This window comes from Hyperolius riggenbachi, chromosome 4 (genome assembly GCF_040937935.1).
Source record: "Hyperolius riggenbachi isolate aHypRig1 chromosome 4, aHypRig1.pri, whole genome shotgun sequence".
Classification (NCBI taxonomy): Eukaryota; Metazoa; Chordata; class Amphibia; order Anura; family Hyperoliidae; genus Hyperolius; species Hyperolius riggenbachi.
In genome coordinates this window covers 226,683,715-226,706,676 of record NC_090649.1, presented here as the reverse complement: position 1 = coordinate 226,706,676, position 22,962 = coordinate 226,683,715, and the positions used below count along the sequence as shown (strand labels likewise).

Below are 22,962 nucleotides of genomic sequence, written 5' to 3'. Positions count from 1 at the left end.
CGACAGCCGCCGACAGGCTGGGAACGCGGCTTATTTTCCGCATTCCCAGCCGCTATATCACCCCTCTATGCTGCTATAGCATATAACATATTCACTCCTGCAGAATAATCGCTTTGTTTCTAATGAGTGAAAGAGTACTTTGTATTTAATAAGGTGTAAGTAATATCTATTCCTCAGTCAGCAGCCTAGCTACTTCATAATATTATGCAGATGTTATGGATAAACGTGTGTATGATCTCCAGGAAAAACATGGTTAAATCTCACTGAATGTTAATGGCAAATGACACTTAAACCCCTTACAGAAAACATGCACACACTCTAGGGATGGATTATGCAGACTGGCATATCGTTGGCTTCCTTTACCTCTATTAAAAACTAGTTTTTTGATCAAAATGTTCACCTCATGAACTTCAAAAGAATGTTGGACTAAGAGAAAAACTTTTTCGCTCTGTCAGAGAGATGACATGTCTTTTAGAAGTGAAAACTAGGTCTAATTAAAGCTATTTTTTATTTCTTTTGATGTGCCATCATCTAGGTAAATGAGCACAGTTACAGGAATATTTATTTAGTAATAGCAGTAAGGACCATTATTAACATGTGTCCTGTGAGCTTTTTTTAAAGTAACACTAGATGGAGCTATTGCCAAGTCAGTGCCTGGTCCTACTGTAAAACGAGAGAATTTTTCACTTCAGACACCTCGGAGAGTGATACAAGAATAGGAATTTTCATGAATCTGATCAGGCGTGAAGGGAAATTAAGCAAAATGAAAATGCTCGATTCATACCAATAGGCCCAGTCTGTGAGTTGAGAAACATGCAATCGTTTATTTTATACAGGGTGCTCTTCTGTTTGCCATATAAGGCCTGGAACCCGCTACAGATTGCTTTCGCAATCGCTCATTGTTTTCTAAAGCGATTTTGAGCAATTTTATTTTAGTGCTGGCGATTGCAAAAGCGATTGTGATTTGCAGTTTTGAAGTTCTGCAAGGAATTGTGGGCAAGCTTGTTGTTTCTGGGTCATACAAGAGCTGCAAAATGCATTAATCCTATACTTTGCGATTGCTAGCAAAATGGTGCAGGCAGAGAAATTGTGATTTGGCCCAATTGCAATTTCACCAGTGGGCTCACCTCCATCCAATTTTATTGGCATAGCAATTTTTAGAATCAACGGTGATTCCTATAAAGTATAAACCGCTGCTGAAAGCACTCTAGTGGGCCCTATGCCTCAGTAAACATGCTTTTTTTTCCCCTACAGGTTTACTTTTAGTTCTCACAGCAATGTTGGTCCAGTAATGGTTTACAGCATGTATTCAGTGTTGCGATCACACAAACAAGTTAATCTGTTGCTAGTCAAGCTACCCGCAGTATAATTAATCCTTTATTGCATATGCTTGCAAACACTTGAAAGCCTTATACACACACTAGAGGGTTCTCGGGCCGAGATAGGTGGTTGGCCCAGCCCTGCCTGGAAATTAGCTTGTGTACCATTCTTCCAATGTGTCACTGAGAGAATCTGAGTACTGGATCATCTAGGCCAAGCTCACTGTTCCTCTTCGTACCCTTCCCACTGGAAGCCACTCTTCCTTCTGCTTCCTCTTTTAGCTCTCAGGTAGGAGGTGGGCAAAGTCATCTCTGTAGTAGATATCTCCCGGCGCTATGATGCAAAGACCTGCAGCCACCCACTGCACAATATACTGACAGGTGGGGCCTTCACCACATAAACCAAATACAAAGGGTCAGAACTCCGATCCACAAACTAAAACCCAGTTTATTTAAAACCAGTTAAAAACAATTCCAGATACTAGTACTAACATTGTGGGTCCTTACAAACAGGACCCTGGTGCATAAACAAGCCTTAAACAATAGTGAACATAAAGTGCTAAGTGCAAATATGCAGTAATTGGAATTATATAAGGGTCCATTTCTCCAAATCCCAACTCCCTCCTCCTCGGCCAGCCCGATCCAGCGACGAAAGCCCTGAACAATCCATAACAATTACAGTGCCTTGCCTGTGCAGGTGCACTAGCGGCTTTCCGCTCGGGCTCCACCAGAAATAGCCAACCCGATCGGGTCCAGTAGAGCGGACCTGATTAAGCTTGGATTTTTCTGCCGGAGCCCAAATGGAAAGTGGCTAGTGCGCCTGCGTGCAGCACCGACAAGCGGACCTTCGGGGGTCCCATACTGGATTGCCTCTGCTGAGGAGGATGGGGAAGCCTTTTTAGGACTCAGAGTAGAGGGTCACAAGGTAAGTACCTCCCAGGGCACTTTTTCATAAGGTGGATTAGACAGGGTTATGCAAATCTTTAGAGATATGTATGGAAGCACCATTAGAAGCAATGTCACAGACTCAGAAAAGCAGAATATCAGTAATTGCATCAGTTGTTTGTGCCCATACAGTACTGAATACAACTGTGTGCAGGGGAAGAGAGGAGAGAGTCCCTGAAAGAAGACATGTCTGTATTGCTGCGAATCATCAGCCCTTCCCTTTCAGTCTTTTGCGCTTTTGGGCCAATTCACACTTGATAGTGACAAAATGGTAGAGCTACCGTTTTGTGCGCCTGATTTTACCATGATTTGCGCGGTAAAATCACTGTACACTCTCACGATTCCCGATGATCAGGATTAGTGCTTTTTTTTAAGCACTCTATCGTGAGAAATTGCTACAGGCAACATATTTTGCAATTGCTGTTAATAGCAATGAAATTGGCTCCTGTCTGATATATGGAAAGAGCTTCAATATATCAGGCAGGAGCAAATTTCATCTGCTGTCAGCATGAGTGGGTGCAGCAACGCAGACAGTGGCGGGAATGGCGTGAGCAAGCGGATGGCACGGCAGAGGTCATAGAAATTTAAGCAGCCACAAATAGGGCTTAGATTTCAATTACCGTGGTCCAAATGCAGTTAATAAAGACAATTTTTTTTCTGGCTGGTAAAGTCAACAGGAATAGTGAGAGCTAATTCCTGCCATGTTCTGATAAGTTTGATGTATTACTAGTGACAATGTAAAAGATATTTCAAATATCTTCCCATTTATGTATATCATACTAAATAATAATTTCCCTAAATAAATAGCTGTGACCACCCATGTAATATTTTGTATAATTTAATATTTGTCTAAAACGAATTACGGTAACACATTCCCACTTTTATTTGATCTGTCACCACAGGCACTATAAAAGTTTACTTATATCTACAATATAGTGTATTAAATAATATCTGATAGTCACATTGTTTAAAATAAACATTGTTATGACAATGGAGTCCTGTTTAAGCTTTTCTTGTTGTTTTACAGAACTGGCTGTAGTGCAGAAAGGATTGATGGATGTTAATGAGGGTTATGACCATTTGGGCAAATTGTTAAAAGATAGAATTATGAAACTAGAAGCTCAGCTCACTCAGCTGCAACAGATTCAGGATGACACCAGCTCATTGGTACAGTGGCTTGAGGAAATGCACACAACTGCTGCATCATGGGAAATGCCCACAGACTCTGAATCCGTGCGAGCCCATGTAGAGAAGCATAAGGTAACTGTATGTTATAACCCATTAAATGCTGAACATAGGTTTTTATGTATAGTTTTCATTACCATTTTTAAAGGTATATTTTATTTGCCTGGATTTTTATCACCGATCCAGTAGAGCTTGCAATTGCAAGCCAGATATTATGACTTCACTGGCTGCATAGTTAATGCAGGCATGTTACTTAGATCCTAGGTTCTCAACGTGTGGTACACGTACCTCAGGGGGTACTTCTGATGGTTCCAGGGGGTACTCGGGCTTTATATACTTAACCAAAAATAACAAATTTAGAGTTGTAGAAAATGATAAATCCTATTTAAACAACACGAAATTAGTGTTTTAGCTATTCAAAAGCAATAGTAAAGGCTTGGAAATAGTTGAGAACCAATTATCATGTACTAGCTTTAAATATATATTTGTCAAGGGGTACTTGTGATAATGTTTACTATGCTAAGGGGTACTTGGTGAGTACAGGGTTGTAAAAGGGGTACATACCAATAAAATGTTGAGAAACACCGACTTAGATCACAACCACAGAAGAGACAAACATAGTTCCATGTTCCTTTCATATCACTTAACATGAACCTGAAGTCTTTCTGGCATATGTTGTGGGAAGCCTCTGGATGCTCCAGGAGATTCCCGGATCCTCCACAACTCCTCCACTGTTGGCCAGGACCGTTCTTTGCAGCTGCACTTCCCTCCATGTACAAGTGTGGTCTCACTGCACACGTGCCAGTAGGGCTCATAGAAGATCACTTCAGAATGATCAATGTTTTGTTCTTATCCATTCTTAGGGTTTTGTAACCATGTGTGCTGCAGGATCCATGACCTGCGACTGAGACAAACCTGTCTGACACTGGGCAGTATGATTCCTTCCAGAATGGCTTGTTAAGCTGGTACACACATGCAGTTTTGATTGCCCAATTTTGGTACTTCCATGTAGCATGAGTGCTTATCTACACAATCTGTTCATAGCATTCAAAATCTGTTGATGTGTTTGTGCACCTTAAGGGCCCTTTTACACTGGTGCAGTGCAGCAAAATTGCCGCAGCCTCATGTTTCCTATAGGGGGAGTTCACACTCCCCACATTGCTGTACGCTACACCGTGAGTGCCCGATTTAATGCTAGCACAAGACTACGTTACCGCCTGTCTTCTGCGGTGGTCTGCATCGGCACAGAAATCATGTAAGCCTATGGCGATGCAATTTTTTTTTAAGTTGACGTCCAGAAGTGTAATTTTACAATATGCTTCCATGCATACTTGCATGTGACCACAAGTGCATACCCCGAAGCTGGAAGTGACCCCAAGTGCGCGTCACTTCCTACTTGGCTAGTGGCCAGAATGGGAGCACCACGTACAAACACAGTGTTCTCTGAAGACCTGTTTTCCTGGTGGTGCTGCGAGAGTGCACTGCAACGCTGCCGCCAGTTTACAATGTGAAACCGGCTTCAAGTGACCCTTAAGTAAAAAAAGAGTACACCTAGGTTGTACCTACCTCTGGAGGCTGAAGCCTCTGCATCCAAAAGAGGTTTCTCCCGCCATCCTCAGCAGAGGTGATCCAGTGGTGGGACCCCTGAAAGTCCAGTTATCAGCTCTAGAGCTTTCTGCTCTACTGCGCAGGGACCCGATCAGCTCTGCTGGAGCCTAAGCGGAAAGCTGCTACTGCGCCTGTGCAGGCCACTGATCAGGGCCTGGATCGAGCTTGCTGTCAAGGCTTCCCACTCATGAGGTATTTTTTTTGTTAAAGGTATGGATTCTCTTTAAGTCTTACAGCATACAGGTGACAGTTTTTCTTCATGTAACTGCTTTTCATTTTATTGCTTTTTGGAAATAGAGATGGTCAATGAGATACTAATCATTTTGACTTGCATGCAAATTTAATGCGAATTGTGTGTAACTTGGAATTGGGCCAATCAAATTCACTTCCTGACAGATTTGACCAGACCAATTCCAGGCATACAATTTGTATTACATTTACATGCAAGCCAGAATTATTAGCATGTTCTTGACCGTGAATAAAAAAGTCACTAAAATGTTTAAAACGTTCGGGATGCGGTGGTGGACCAGCACACCCAAAAACAGACCAAAGTACTGTCAATTAAAGTAGTAAACAATTTATTAATATACTCCCAAGACAAGTTGCAATGCGTTTCGCAGGCAAAATCCCGCTTCCTCAGGCAATAAACAACAGGAGTGATACACAGCACGGAGTCAAGAACACGCTTGGCACCTCTGTCTAGGTGCCAAGTTAGACAGAGGTGCCAAGCGTATTCTTAACTCCGTGCTGTGTATCACTCCTGTTGTTTATTGCCTGAGGAAGCGACATTTTGCCTGCGAAATGTGTTGCAACTTGTCTTGGGAGTATATAAATAAATTGTTTAATACTTTAATAGACAGTACTTTGGTCTGTTTTTGGGTGTGCTGGTCTACCACCGCATCCCGAACGTTTTAAACATTTTAGTGACTTTTTATCCTACTGGCGCCTCTGTACATCTCTGCGTATCAAGATTTCCACCCTTGGTGGAAGGGTGTCATACCCTCTTCTTTCCTCCTATCCACAGAGAGCGACGTCTTAATCCTGAGTGGGGACAGGCTTGTTCTCCTCACCTGCCATTTCAGTGGTTGCCTTGGAGGTAACCCTGGTTTGTAAGTATATTACTTACGTTTCACATTTCCTTTTCCACCCTCCAATACATACTACACTATATTGGGTTCTCGGTTTTCTACCTCTTGACCGTGAAGCACTTTTTCAATGAATAGTAAGGGCTTGTTCACACTTTAGTGCTTTTCAGTGCTTTGCTGATTACAGCGATCAGCAAATCGCTGCTGCTAATGTATCCCTATGGGATCATTCTCACTGCATCGTTTGCGATTTGTAAAAATCGCAAACACGCTCCATGCAATGTTTTGGGGGCAATTGCATTGTTATTCTCGTTCTGCTGAATGGGTACCAAACTGCAAATTGCGGTAAAATTCTGACGCAAAATCAAATTGTAATGTGTCAAATTCTGAGTGTGAAGTGGCCCTTAGTGTTACAGAAAATATGTCCATGTTTGTTCACGTGTTCAAGTCATTGTATTCTTAAGAATGCTTTCTGACTACAATTCTCTTGACAAAGGCCTTTGCCATGAAGGAGTTAATTAATTTGCAAACAGGAGCAGTGGCATTGTAATGGGTTGGTCTTATATGCACAATGTGAGTAATACCTGCTAATGTTGACTTAATACTCCAGCAGAGTGTAATCTTTGTGCAAATCTCCCATTTGACACCTGCTCAACTGTATTAACCAATGTATAACTCAATTAGTGAGATGTTTACTTGCACATGATTATGTTCTGTACAGACTAAATTAGCCCCAAAGCAGCTGGTATGAATAGCAGTAAAGCTGAACATTTGCTGCACGATAATAATACTGAGGTAGACACATTCATTTATCTTACATTTTGACGGCTTCAGTGTTATATAACTGAGAACAGAATGATGCTGCCCTGAGTGTTACACTTTACATTGCTCCCAAATCCCTTGTTTTTCAGTACTGATTTACAACATTGCTTGAATGGACCACTTTAAAAGGGTGCTCAAGAAAAAGTTAAAAACAAGTACTGCTGCCTTTAATGCCTTTTACTGGAGAAAAAAATTATATAGATAACTTTCTTTCCAGATGTACCAGAGTGGTCACATATGGGCCTTGAAGTACACCTGAAGTAACATGTTATGAGATAACCATAGGTACATGTGGTACTGGCCCTTCTAAGAAATTGTTGGAAGTCCCATTTTTGTTTTCCCATACAGCAAGTGTTAAAAATGTTATTGATGCAAACAAGTTTGTTGAACAGCTTGTCGAATTTCGGTGCATTTTTAGTAGATTGTCCCTAGTTCCAATAAGCTTGAAATTCTTTTTTTTTTTTTTTTTTACATTTTTTTTTGTAAAACAGTAGTAGGAAAGAAATATTTTGTAAATGAGATGAATTATCTCATATGAGAAATATTAGGAGAAAAGTAAATTGAATTAAGATTAAGGGGGTATATTCACTAAACTGTGTTAGCTGAATAACGTGTGTGAAGTCTTATGCACGATGAATAGAGTATAATATATTGCATGTTATGTATTGTACTCCTCATTAGGTAAGACCATACACATGTTATTCTGCTTACAGCAGTTTGGTGGATATAGCCCAAGGCAAGAAAACAATACGGAGAGACAACTGAAGAAGAAAGCTTAGTGCATGTGGGCCGATTCGGGGGATAATTGCACCCATGCAGGTGCGCGCACACTCACTCCAATATACATTCCCTTTTAGTGAAAACTCTTACTAGTATTGTTTTTGTTTTGTCTTTTTCTCATTTAGTTGTTTGCAGCAGAAGTGAAACAAAATGAAAATAGAGTGGGAGCAATAAAGGAGGAACTGAAAAGTTTAATAGAGAATAATGCAGAAAGACCAGAAACTCAACACTGGAAGGACACCATGAATAATATAGGTATATTTGTTTTACTCTGGTAGTACTATAGTTATCTATGGTTAAAATGTAACTCTGCTTTTTTATGATGAAGCATATACTGTACATGTATCTTCAGGACAACTACAGTATATGCTTTGAAAAAGGTTTAACCGTACCTTAGAAAATTATTTTAGCAGTCTGCTACTGTGTTTTTTAAAGACTTGTACAAATGTTACGTTGTGTACACATGTAGTACCATACTCAGCAGAGGCGGCTAACCTCAGACATGTTTGGCAAGAATATAGCATGTGTACAGCTGTCCTGATGGTTTGAAAGATCCAGAGTGCCGATCATCTCAACCGGGCACATACTTCCACCTTACCCTTTCCACCGAAAGCCACCCGAAACCCATTCTATCGTGCCAGTGCCACAGAAAGTTGTATTGTGTGTACCTAGCATAAGAGCTGTGGACATGAGTCTTGGATTCTGCTATCACTTGGGAGGTGAATTCACCGCTCACGAATGTAACAGTTACTGCAGTAAACATAATAATTTTGGCTGAAGATAAAGCAAGTTTTTAATTTTTCCTGAGCCAATTGCAGAAGCAGGGAAATGAGATGCTAGGACTGCTCCAGACACCAACGTTTGTACTATTGCCATGATTACAAGGAAGCTTAAAGGGAAGATCCGAGGGAAAAAAAGTTCTATGTACCCAGTGCTTCCTCCAGCCCCTTACAACCGATATGTCCCTCGCTGCAGCTCCGGTGTCCTGGGGTCTACTCCATTGCAGATGCCAACCTTGCCAGGCTGCAAGGGGCTGGAGGAAGCCCTGGGTACGTAGAACTTTTTTTTTCCCTTGTATCTTCCCTTTAAGTCAAATTATCTGACATGTCTGTTTTTCATGGCTGGCTGCAGACTTGGAACGGTACCGCAATTAGCCACTTAATCCCACAGGCTATTTTACTCTTACCGCCAACAGCCATTTTCACTTGTCAGGGCTCCTCCTATTCATTTGGCCATAACTTTATCACTGCTTCTCACAGCTAAATGATCTGTATCTTTTTTTTTTTTCACCTCAAATTAGGCTTTTTGGGGACTATGCCAGTTATTCGTAATTACTGTATTGTGTATGCATTTTATAGGAAAAATAATGAAAAAATCTATTTCTCTAATTCCATCCCCTATAGTTTTAAAAGAAACAATGCTACTATAGATAAAACCCACATATTTTATTTGCCCATTTATCACGGCTATCACAACATTCAATTTATGTTCCTAATGCATGTAGGGAGACAATATATTATTTGGAAATAAAGGTGAATTTTTCTGTTTCGTGTTTTTTGTACCCTATCAATAATTACAAGTGTTTATTTGCTAAAATAAAGTAATACACCCTCATGACATACATATCAAAAAGCGGAGTCCCTAAGGTAACTATTTATGTATTTGTTGTTTTTTTAACTGCCATTTTTTTAACACAAGTTTTTCTATTTGGTAACTACAGGGGAGGGGGGTTGATGGGATCATAAACTGTAGTAAAACATTTTTAAAGTAAACCATAGCTGTTGTAAAAAGATTTCTCACCCGTGGCAGCAGCACAAACGAGTCCCACACCGTCCTCCCACGGTCTACTGTTCAGTTGCGATCAGCCCCGATAACTGGCTCAGTCATGGTAGTCTGGGTCTACTGCAGATGCATGTATAGCTTTAGAAAAGGACTTATGTGGATAATGCAATCTCAAAAAAGCAAAAAACGTTTAGAAAAAACTTTGGTGGAGGTGAACTCCCACCTAGCAGCATTTCTTGTTTACCGCCATTGGGAAGGTCATTGTTAGTGCGTCTGGTGAGTTCAGACGCCGCCCTTGATTCGGTTTTTTGACTCCATTTGGTTGTTATGGTTGAGCCACACAGAGCTGGGTATCACGGCCTGATGAAGGGCACATAAAAATCTATATAAAAGCCTGAAACGAACATGTGTCGTTGCCTTGAGAAAAAATACCCATAAAGCTACAATCATTGTTTTGGGATAAAATACCCGCAAAGCCACAACTACTTATTAAGCCTACTGGGTCAAGTGATGTTTTATTGATCATATGAAGATTTGTTGTATGAAATTGAAGAACCGTGCTTTTTATACTATTTTTGATATATCCCCTTTTTTCTATATGTGTCAATAAAGTTTTTTCTAAAGGTTTTTTGCATTTTTGAGATTGCATTATCCACATAAGTCCTTTTCTAAAGCTATACATGTGTCTTGGTGGGCAAGGTGGATTGCCCCTTAAGAGGACTGTGTTTTGATCCTTCACGTCATAAAGGATTGCACCCAAAGATATTCTTTATAAATGTCTACTGCAGATGCATGGCAGGTCGGCGCACGTGCAGAAGCCCCATACTGGACCCAATTTAGCCTGTTACCGGGGCTGATCGTGGCTGAACAGCAGACCACGGGAGGCCGGCATGGGACTCAGACATGTTTATGCTGCTGGAGGAAGCTGTGGGTGAGTATCAAATTTTCTTTTTACGACAGCTCAGGTACACTTTTATGGATTTTCATTTTGCCCACGATATAGCACTATACACTATCCTGGGTTACCAGAAAGTGTTTGATCATTCTTATACATGACTTTTTACTTTTATTTTTATGTTTGAACATGGCTTTTGATTGTATTCATATTAATTCATTCCCAGGCACTTCGATTGGCTCAGGTAACACATGTGCCTGTTCCCCAGTCTGGCGATGGGCGTGTGCGGGCACCCACCAATAATTGATAGGATTTACCAGGATGTAACTCATCCTGTTTGAGTTACAGAGGCTCGATCTGAATGTGCTGGTACATAGTTAAAAAAAAAATACATGAAATCCTAAAATTACTAGTTTACCAGTCATATGTATCTTGCCAGTTATTTAGCAAATGTAGAGTTCTATTTCAAGGTGTTCCCCTTTGTATACCAAGATTGTTTCATAGTAACCAGAGCAATGTAGGCAATTGATAGGCATATGCATTACGTGTGCGTCTGATGCTGCTCTAATTCAGAAAACCAGAACACTGTGACGCAAGGTTTCCCCAGTCTCCAAATGATATTTCTCCTTTGGAAAAGGAAACCATAAAACAGTTATGTTTGTCTGTTTATGTTAATCCCCTTAATCCCTGCTGTAAGAATTAGATTACTGGAAATTAGCATTAAAACAGATCCTCACCTTCCTGGTAGAAACACTGGCATGCTGTATGCAGTCAGCGCCTCTACATTATTTTGCAAGCCTGAGCACAGTTGAGAGGGAGTGAGTATGCAGATGCCTCACTGGCAAGTAAACTGTCCTACTGGCAGGTTTTCCTTGTAAGTTAATATGTACAGTAATATGTAGGTTTACATGGTTTGTGTCATTCTTGTAAAATAATAATAATAATAATCCTAACATTTGTATAGCGATTTTCTTCTGCTGGACTCAATGCGCTCAAGAGCTGCAGCCACTAAGGGCACGCTCAAGTGGCCACCCTGCAGTGTGAGGAAGTCTAGCCCAAGGATTTCTTACTGAATATGTACTGACCCTAGCAAGGATTTGAACCTTGGTCTCCCATGTCAAAGGCGGAGTCCTTAACCAGTACACTAGTAAAAGAGTTCATAAACCTGTGTGGTAATTCTACAGTCTAAATGTTAAAATAAAAAAATACCATTAGTTTCAAAATACATCTCTTAGTTTGAGAACATAATAAAAATATAGGAACTTTTTTATATTTTGTTAGCAATCAACACATTTTGTCAAATACAACATATAAAGAATACTGCTAAATTATTAAATCTGTATTTCACAATATTGTAACATTAAATATAAGTGATGTCTGGGTAGGAGAAGAAGGTATTTAGAGTCAGTGACACCATTTTTGCAAAGAAAAAAAAACTGGGGGGCAAAACAATCGATTCCCTGATGAAAGTGTGAGGATCCGCGTGGCTGCCTGCGCAGGCAGGCAGCCTTTTGACCACTGTTCAGGTCTGCATTCTGCAGGTCTCTGGAAGAGAGACCTTTTGTCAGTATTGCAGCTTGCTGCTGAGGAATTTGCATATGTTTGTCATGCAGATTGCCTAGCCACATACTTTGTAGGCTTGCTCTATAAATACTATGTGATATCACCGACCTGGGCTGGTCATAAGAGTTAGATCCTGTGTAACACTCGCCTGGAGTGTCAGCCTTGCTCTTTGTTGAAGATTAGCCTATAGTATCCATGGAACTGCACTAGGCAGGTTTCCCTAGTGCAGTTAGGATTGCTTATCTGTTTTGTTTGTCTGTTGTGATTGTCCTGTCCCAGCGGTGGTCGACAGGAAATCGTTCTGTGTGTCTGGGTGCTAACCGGAACAGCGGTTGTTACTGGTAGCCCCTTCTGATCTGTTTTCCTGGATCGCACCAGCCTCTTGCGCTAGTGCTGTGGATCCTTCTGTTCTGCTACTCTGTACTTGGATCGCACTAGCATCTTGCGCTAGTGCTGTGGATCCTTCTGTTCTGCTACTCTGTACTTGGATCGCACTAGCATCTTGCGCTAGCGCTGTGGATCCTTCTGTTCTGTCTGCCTGGATCGCACTCGCCTTGCGCTAGTGCTGTGGATCCTATCTCTCGTTTATTCCTGCTTTCGTGTATCTGTCTAGTCTGCTACGAACGCTTGCTGGAGGCTCGGTGAGGTAACCGTTAAGCAAGCGCTCGCGTCCTCTGTTTCATGTTTGTCTGTCGGTGGTTAGTTAGGCGTGTTTGTCTCTATTGTGCTTATCACGTGGAGACCGCGCATAAACGCGTGCACTGTTGCGAATGAGTGCGGTGTTCGCGTTTAGCTAGCGTTTGTTATTTTCCGTATCTCCTCATTGTATGATTTGCTGTGCCTTTGCTACTCTCGTGCTCTGCCTTGCTGTAACCTTGTCACGTCTGGCGATCGCACCTCTCGCGATCGCGTTCCTACTTCATATCTGCTGTGGTGTGTGCATCGTCGCGGGTTGGCGACTAGTTTGGTGCACACACATACAATCTGTCTCTGTGCTCATTCTCAATCGCCTCTCTTGCGATTGCTTTTCTTCCCTTCGTACAATTCCTGTCTGGCGTGTGTGGTAGGGCAGAGGAGCTGTTCCTCTGCACTCCACAGCTCCACCTGCCGACAGGAATTTTCCTCTACAGGTGCATTGCACCTTTTGCTGGGTTTCCCGCAAATTATACGCTTGTGGAGGATTTCCGCAGTGTCAGCGCACGTCTTGTGCGCTGATCATGGAGAGAATCCCACAATCGTTACAGAAAGGAATTGGTTCCTACCGCACACTGTACAAATAGATTCTAGCAGTGTGAAACTGGCCTAAATTATACTCAGATAACTAATTAAACAAACACTGAAGATTTATCAGACTCAGGCCCATATGCAGACTCAGGCACACATGCAGACTCAGGCCCATATGCAGCTTTTTCATGTTCTCTTTAAACTAACGATTAAGCATTTCACAACTGAAAAAGTACCTAAAAGTTGGCGAAAAAGTACTATCAAAATTATTTTGAGTGTTTTCTTGCTTGCTGGTGGTTTAAAACACATTTTATGGCAAAATGTGAAAATATCACATAGGAGAAAAACTGAATTGCATATGGGGCTCAGATGCTTAGACAAAGGATAACAATAACATTCAAAGCGGAGTCTAGCTGTCCAATCACGTCTTGTGAGTTTGAAAAAGAGGCTATAAAAAGAAGATGGAAGACCAGGCATCAGGGGATGGGAGGATTCTTGTACAGTAATTTGTGTGTCATAATTTCAGGATATAATAAAAGTATAGGCACTGGATTTCAGCCTGGCCACATGGAAAGGTACAATGTACTGTTTTTGTGACTGGAAATATTATTAAGTTACATGTCTTTTGTGTAATTTATGTATTGTACATTTTTGTGAAAGCAGGAGAATGGTGAGAGTTTATCGTTTGAGCCCTGCATTGCTAGCCAGCAGATCGGAGAAGTCTTCCTGGCATATGGCCGATCATTGAATGGCACATAATTTGTTGCTTAGTCCAAAGTCATCACAAAGTGATGGCAGATGAGTTCTTAGAGAATGTTGTATAACAGCATAGTCATTTATTTTTTATTTGTCCAAGTATAGCATTATTAACCCGCAGAGACAGCGTTATTTTACATTCTTTTAGTGTATTTACACTATTATGCATTAGCCAGGTCTTTGGGCAGTCCAGCAGGGAGTGTGGGATCATGTTTGTAGAATTAGTTATTATGCCTAAGATGAAAAACTAAGCAAATACAGCTGTAATGGTAACATATGATCATAGCTGGCACTGTCTAGAATTGACTGGTCTTGATACCACTGCACAGCTGTAAGCCGTCTTAGTTCAGACCTCCCATATTGTGTCCCACATCTAATGGCTATATTAATGCTAATGTGCTATTTAACTAATTAATGCTGTTGGAAATGGACTTTGATATTCACTCAGAAGTAATTACATAATTGTAAGTTATCACCGTTATTGTAATTACCATGTGGGCAACATAGAATGTAAAGTTTGTAATGATGGTAACTGTGACTTGTAGATCAGATTCACTACATGAAAAGGGCATCATAAAAAAAAAGAATACTGTACAGTGAAAAGGAGAGAGGTAAATGCTGTGATGTGCTATGGTTTTGGAGCATAATTCATTTCGGAAGCATGCTTGTAATCAGGGCCAGGACTCAGTTCTCTAGGGGTAGAGATTATAAAGTGTGCCTCCCACCCCGAATTGTGCCCACTCAAGTTAAATAGCCAGTGTCCCCAGTATTAGGTAGCCTCCTTTCCTAAGTTAGATAGCTAGATGAACCTCTATTGGGCAACCCCCAGTATGCAGAATCACAAGCAGAGCGCTAGAAAATGCTTCTCATCTCTCCTCCCCCTCACCCCACCATATGCAGAGTCAGGAGTGAAGCTGTAAGAGTGCTTCTCACCTCTCCTGCTCCTGTGCAGGGATCCTATTGCAGGCTTGCAGCATCCCCTCTGTCTCTCTGTGGTGATGCACATAATGAGAGATGCCAGTAGAGGAAGACAGAGGAGATGTCCCTCAGGGGAGTTCACCATCGAATACCTACCAGAGTCATATGTCTATTGTTGTATAGGGCCAATTTTAGGGGGAAGCCAGTTAACTTATCCGTATGTTTTTGTGTTGTGGGAGGAAACCAGAGTGCCTGGAAGAAACCCACGCAGACACGGGGGGGACATACAAACTTCTTGCAGATGTTGCCCTGGTTGAGACTCAAACTGGGGTTCCAGCGCTGCAAGGCGAGCATGCTATCCACTACGCCACTGTGCTGCCCATTCCTAGTGCCTTCTGATGCTTGCAAACTTCACTAGAATCTGGCTTGACCCTGATTGCAAGCCATTGGCACCTAATAATTTTTTCATCTTCCAGAATAAAGTAATGTATGCACGCTAGATTGAACTTGGCTGGGTTGCCCAATAATTACAGCATCTTCCAAGAGTCTATTGTGTGCCCCTGATTGATATACAGTAAATATGATTTAATTTGCAGAAAAACATCCTATGTTTTATTTTGCTTTGGTGTTTGACATGAACATAATCAACACAGTGACGCTTCATTGCAGAGTTCATTCAGTAATCCTCCTCCACTTCCGCTACACTTATAAATAACATTCTGCCAGCTCACTTTGCCAGTGTGTGGCTTTGGCCAGCATTAGATAAACATGTCCAGTATCTACACTAACATTCTTTACCTCACACTCTGGAAATAAACAAACTAGTCACTTTGACAGCACTGCATTAACTAGTGCAAATGTGTGCTATTTTAGGACAGTCATGGCAGAAGATATATTACATGATAAACTGCATCAGGAATTGTCAAGTATTTATGGTCAAGTGGTAGTTACATTTTCAAGTGGAATGTCAAAGTTTACAATGGCATTCAATTCTATATATTTGCTGAACTTTATTATCACAGCCGTGTTTCTTAATTATGGAACTACAGCAAGGTTATTTTCTACCCCTAACGTAATCAGGCTAAAACTTGTATTAATGCATTGCCTGTTAACAATAAAATATCACATTTAAGTGGTTTGCCGAGCATACCTTCTCATTTTTGCATGTATTTGTATTACATCCTGTATTACTGACCTGTGTATCTGATAAACACTTTTACTGGTGCCCTTTGCCATCTGTCTGAGCAGTAAATCTCTGTGTAAGTCAATATAACAAAAGGCTGCATTATACAGTTTATGAGGGCTCTCACAGTGGACTTGAGGAGACCCCTTTTTGTTGTTACCAACTAGCTTTGTAACCCTTTCCTATAAAGATTGGCATTTTATGATGTATATCAGTAACAGTTATTGTTTATGTGAGAGTATTGAACTTCTATTGGTTTATGGTGCAGAATCCTCCTGGAGGGACATCAACCAGATGACAGCTGAAAGGCAGCAAGCCTTGGAGGAATCCTCGAATGACCTGACCCAGTTCCAAACAGCAGAAGCCCAGTTAAAGCAGTGGCTTGTTGAGAAAGAGCTCATGGCAAGTGTGCTTGGACCTCTGTCTATAGACCCTAATATGCTGAAAACACAAAAACAGCAAGTGCAGGTGAGCCAAACATTCATATTTGTATCATGCCTCTGATCCTTTATTTTACAGATTTCTTCATGCTTTCATTCTCTGCCAGGAACTTGTCACACGTGTTCTCTTGCCTCACTTCTTGGTCTAGGAGATGTAAATGTCCTTTAGCAGTCAGTATATTAAAACTCAGGCATGTCTTTGAAGATGAGGAAGTCCTGGAGTTTGAGTATTTTTTGTCTATGCTGAGTCGGGTTATTTATGTTGGACTCAGTGGACAGGTTGACAGAAAATACAAGGATTTGTGACAATATGCAAGTCTTGGATTTCCCAGTCTTCTGTACTGACAAAGCTGTGAATAATAGTTTATATTATGTGACTGACCTGTCATTATGGCCAGGCTGAGCTCACCTGGCCATATTACAGTGTCAGTAACACACTGGCAAGTGATGAGAAAGAAAAAAACCCTGCCATGCCTATAGGCCCAACAAGGAAGCAGGAGTTAGGAGTAGGGATGATCAAAGAGAGGCAAATACTTCAGAGTTTATGCACAGTTTTATGCAAATATATCCAGTTTGAAAATAGACCAATCTTTTTAGACCCAGGTTTAAATTGATTGGTCCATTTTGAAGGTGCATACATTTGCATCAACTCCAAAATATTTGCATATCATTGATCATCCCTAGTTAGGAGTAACGAATAGCTTCTAGGGGCTGTCAACATGATTTAGTGGTTGCACTGCCACAACTTTCCCCTCCCATGTGAGGCTAATTGGCATATAAGAAGAATTATTTCTTAATTGTATATGAAGCCCACCAGTATTATGGGACCATAAAGAATGAGCTTTCAGGATATAAAAGTTGTGTATAATTTATCTGAACTCTGTAGTTTAGTCAGTTGCATCTGTGAAAACATACATTTACATCATTTCTATTACTAGGAGACAAAAAGACTGATATGTTAGCTTATTTAAAAGGAATACAAGGTGAGAGACTTATGGAGGCTGCCATATTTATTTCCTTTTAAACAATGCCAGTTGTTTGGCAGTCCTGCTGATCTTTAGCTGCAGTAGTGGCTGAATCACACACCTGAATCAAGCATGCAGCCAATCTTGTCAAACTCAGTAAGAGATAACTGATCTGCATGCTTGTTCAGGGTCTACGGCTAAAACTATTACAGTCAGTGGTTCAGCAGGAATGCCAGGAAATGTGCATTGTTTAAAGGAAATAAAATGGCAGCCTTGATATGTCTTTGTTTCCTTCAAGCAATGTATGGTTTAGACACCCAATTATTAATTGGACAAGTGAGGGGAGCTCGTGGTGTGAAGGATTTTTAGCACAAGACATGAACAATTGCCTCTGCCCAGATTTTAGTGATGAGAAAGCTAAGGGTGCAAAGATACTGTAATTTTACTGGCAAAACTGCATGGTTCGGCTGTATGAAGACAGGACTTGCTTGACAGAATGAGAAATCATTTGGAATGTATACTCTATTTCAGCTATGTATGTAGCTGTCTGTCTGGAATTCAAGTTGGCTTTGATTAAACTTTTCTCCCATGCCTTAGAAGAAATAAAACACACTTTCCCATACACTGAGAATACATTAGAACCTATAGCAGATTTGCACATATTTACATGCGTAGGACAACAATACGTAGTGAGTACCCTTAAAGGTTTGCTCTGTTCTCAGTGTTTAAAGCAAATCTGAAGCAGAAAATAAATTATTTGATAATGAATTGTATGTGTAGTACGGATAATAAATAGAACATTAGTAGCAAAGAGTCTCATAATTTTATTTTCAGTTATATAGCTTTATTTATAACATTGCATCAGACTTCCACAGTTGCTGCTTAGAATCCACACTCTATCTTGCTGTAAAACATGCATAGCTAATGACTGTTTTTGAACTTTCCTGCAGTAAAGCTCTGTCCCTCACTGTTTCTTGGCTTTTTAAGCTGTCAGAAGCTTGGACTAAGTCCAGCCAAGTTGTTCAAATACTACTAATCTTCTGTTTATTATCCTTACTACACATATAATTCACCATCTCCTAAGTTTATTTTGCTTCAGATTTGCTATAATATAAGTCCTTTCCTTACAGCCACAGTAGTCATTTTACATAATATATTGAGAAAGCTGAGTGGAGGGGCTGGGCGGTGAGTCCAGTGAATGTAATGTACATGATCTATCAAATGTCACTGTTCAAATAAGTTAATTTTATGTTGCTAATAATTCCCTCCTTAGACCATATTCACACACGTTCATGTCAGATACCAAGTAAGACGTAACCATCATTTTTCTTAATATTTGAATAAACATTGTTATGGTAGAGGAAAGCCAACCATAGAGGTATCAAAAATAATTCACAAGCATTAGTCAGGTAGGTATCTGATGAAGACACAGGTCCATGTCCTATTAACGTTTCTCATGGATTTTCTCCAAAGAGAGAATTTCAAACCTTACCAATTATTTCCTTTTAAACAATATGAGTTGCCTGGCAGCCCCGCTGATCTGTTCGGCTGCAGTAGTGTTTGAACAACACCAGAAACAAGCATGCTAATTATGTCAGAAATAGCTGATCTGCTGCATGCTTGTTCAGGGTCTGTGACTAAAAGTGTCGCTCAAAAGGAAATAAATATGGCAGCTTCCATATCCCTCTCACTTCAGTTGTTCTTTAAAGGGAAGGTTCAGGGAGGGTGGGTAAAAAATAAAAATCAATTTCCACTTACCTGGGGCTTCCTCCAGCCCGTGGCAGGCAGTAGTTCTGCGCCTGCGCAGTAGAGCCCGGAGGACGTCCGATGACGTCAGAGCGCCGGCGTGGGACGCAGAAGTTCCGCGCCTTGGAGCGCAGAAGAGCCCGACCTGGCAGCCGGCCTGGCCAGGTTGGGTCGGCCACCGGAGACCACCGGGAGCCTGCGGAGCGGCGGCGAGGGCACCTCCTGCCTGCCACGGGCTGGAGGAAGCCCCAGGTAAGTGGAAATTGATTTTTATTTTTTACCCACCCTCCCTGAACCTTCCCTTTAACCTTCCTGGCGTTCAATTTCCCCAGGATTTCTGTGCAAAAAGTGATCCAATTCATTTTCATAACCTTTTTTTTCCCTGTAACTTGCCAAAATGTGTCAAGCAAGTCTGAGTCCCCAACCGTCCGGTTTTCATCGGGAAGGTCCCGATTTGGGGGGCCTCTCACGCCATCCCGTGCTGCCCCCCTTCTGTCCCGGCCGCTGGTCAAGGGGGGGGAGGGGGGGAACTGATCGAGGCACTAGCCCCGGGGATGCCGTATGCTACGCGGGATGGGTGGCCGCATTCTCTCCTAATGTGCCCCCCAGTGTCCCCCCTGCCTGCAGAGTTAATAGCGCAGCGGAGCGGGCTGTCATTAATCTTACCATTGCCTCTCCGTACCGGGATCTGGCTCTTCTCAGTTTCCTGCTTCCTCTGACTGTTACTAAGTGCAGAACATATATTTTTAGATAACATGAAAACGTATCACCTGGGAGAAAACTCTGAATACAGTTCAGATATATGGCTCCTGATAACTCAAGGAAAAAAAATATAGGTTTAAATTACAATTTTCTTTTTCATTCCTAGTCCACTCCATTGACACTTTGAGTTATTTTCCTTTATATAAGTGTTTGTGAGAAGGTGAATTTGATGGACGTGTCTATTTTTTCCAATTTAGTTTTCACTGAAGCTATTCAACTGTGTGCCAACACTGGAAAACAATATACAGTGCTACTCCAATTTTATCAAAAATAGCGCTGCAATTATCTAATAATAACAATTCAATTTTACACCAACAGATCAATGAATCAAACAGTCCTGTCTTGATATTCAGTGTAATCCTAGTAAACAGTCCTTTGGTGTGCGCTCTTCTATGGGGTGTAGCAAGTCCCTTCTGTAATATATATATTTATATAGGTAGCGCTCCACAGAAATGATGAGTAAGAGATGTAAGCCCCCTTTGGGACCGCACTCACCCTCTTAGGTGGACCACTGCTAGATTGGTCATTAGCGTCTTAACAGTCATCCAGGTGGAAGTAGATGAGGTCCTCTATTCTCTGTCTCGATGAGGATATTGGGGTCCCCAATGTAGTCAGATGTCTTCAGTTCCACTTAGACCTCCGTGCTCCTCATAGAGGATAATATACTTCAAGGTACCTCACAGAGGAATAAAGTGGACCATAGCGTGATTCCGTTTAAAAATATAACAATTTATTTCTAAAACATACTCACAAACGTGAAGTGGGTAACAGGCGTTTAGAGTTTATAACGGGCTCTCCCCCGTGCCTCCCCGGGTAAAGGCCTATCGAGGTGGTCCGCTCCGCTCGTTATCCGCCCGTTATCCGCCGACTGGTCTCGCTGTGTCCTGTGGCTAACCACGCCCCTGATGAGTCACGCGTGTGACGAAACGCGTCGGGTGGAGCCACAGGACAACCAGGAAGAGCACCCTGAAGCGAGACCAGTCGGCGGATAACGGGCGGATAACGAGCGGAGCGGACCACCTCGATAGGCCTTTACCCGGGGAGGCACGGGGGAGAGCCCGTTATAAACTCTAAACGCCTGTTACCCACTTCACGTTTGTGAGTATGTTTTAGAAATAAATTGTTATATTTTTAAACGGAATCACGCTATGGTCCACTTTATTCCTCTGTGAGGTACCTTGAAGTATATTATCCTCTATGAGGAGCACGGAGGTCTAAGTGGAACTGAAGACATCTGACTACATTGGGGACCCCAATATCCTCATCGAGACAGAGAATAGAGGACCTCATCTACTTCCACCTGGATGACTGTTAAGACGCTAATGACCAATCTAGCAGTGGTCCACCTAAGAGGGTGAGTGCGGTCCCAAAGGGGGCTTACATCTCTTACTCATCATTTCTGTGGAGCGCTACCTATATAAATATAAATATACAGTGCTAGACATACATGCCAGTATAAAAAATATAAAGTGCTGTTCTGTTATACGTAATGCTTTCCTGTATTTTCCTGGGGGGTGATTCAGTAGTGAATCATAATCCCACAATGTTTTCCATGTGTGTGTTACATGTAGACCACATTATACTGTGTAACACTCTCTGTGATGCCTGTTTTCACACTACTTTTGTTATAATTTAGCTCACCCCCATTTACAGTCATGCTGTATTAATGTGTTTCACATACAGCTTGACAATATTCAGTGCTGTCATTTACCCCCCAGATGTGTGTGCTGTCCACAAATTAGTTAATATGTCTGGAATGAGCTCCCCACTGCAATTCCATGCTGCGTGTGATCTTTTCAGAACTCTAGACCCTCAACAAATATTCTTTTCAATTGCTCATCAGTGCTGACCACAGAAAGTACAATGACTCATTAAAAGTCTTTCTATGCATTTTATGGTTACACTTTGAACAAGTAACTGAGTTTGATTATTAGAATTTTAATAACAGAGAGAACTAGACAAAGTATAATACACAGCCACCAGTTTACATTTCAAAATCTTAGTATTAATCAGTTTATGCACAGCATCAGGATGAACTTATTGCCTAGCCACATGGTCATGCCTCCTTAAAGGAGTCATCAGGCAGAAAATGCTGCCCTCTGATATACTTACCCGGGGCTTCCTCCAGCACCTTGCAGCCAACATGTCCAACGCCGCATCTCCGCTCGCAGCTGCCTACCCGGGCTCCCCTCTGGTGCAGAGGCCGACCTCCTTTAGTGCGCCTGCGTGAGCGCCGTGGTCAGTTAAGCCCACGTTGTCCGTGGTGTACTGCGCAGGCACAGTACTTATGCGCCTGCGCAGTACACTGCAGACAACGTTGACTTGATTGACAGCGGTGCAGTATGAATGACGTCGAGGTCGGCCTCTGCACCAGAGGGGCTCCAGGTCGGCGGCTGCGAGCGGAGATGTGGTGGCTGCAAGGGGCTGGAGGAAGCCCTGGGTAAGTATATCATAGGGCAGCATTTTCTGTCTGATGACTCTTAAAGAGCAGACATGACTCCACAGTATGCCCACAATCAGGCATGAAGAGGAGCACAGTTGTGATTTCAAAGAGGGTCCTGGTCAGTGGCAGTGGTCTCCAGGAGGACATTGGAATCCTCTAGAAGATCGAGAGTCTTTTCTCTTCTTAGGTAAGTATCTAATTTTTTGGTTGTAATCTTCCTCTGGTTCTCATCTTAGTGTCTCTATGCTTGCTGCACTGATCCATTCAATACCAAGGAATGGATGCATTGGTAAGAATGCACAGGAAGACTCACCCGTATTGTAGCACCGTGCTATCACCAAACAGGACTGGTACATGCCAGAATTAAATCAGCTAATATCTCTACTGATAAATCTTTCTCTTCGGCAGCAAACTCCAAAAATTGGAAATGCAATTGGCCACTCTTTATTTCTACCTGTTTTATTTAAATTGCTGAACTAAGGAGTAGCAGCTTGTCTATAGATTTTAAATACATTTCATGGTGAAATCTATTCAAAGTCTA

The 22,962-nt window shown here is 41.7% G+C and overlaps 1 protein-coding gene across 19 annotated transcripts in view; it reads left to right on the top strand.

Annotated features, from left to right (window-relative positions):
- The window catches only part of DST (dystonin), a 748,258-nt gene that overhangs the window by 537,252 nt on the left and 188,044 nt on the right, over positions 1–22,962 (top strand). For all 19 annotated transcript variants that reach the window (XM_068281416.1, XM_068281417.1, XM_068281405.1 and 16 more), the window contains 3 exons: positions 3,292–3,524; positions 7,870–7,999; positions 16,334–16,533. In XM_068281416.1, the coding sequence (XP_068137517.1) occupies positions 3,292–3,524; positions 7,870–7,999; positions 16,334–16,533 (563 nt within the window). The remainder of the gene's footprint in view (positions 1–3,291; positions 3,525–7,869; positions 8,000–16,333; positions 16,534–22,962) is intronic.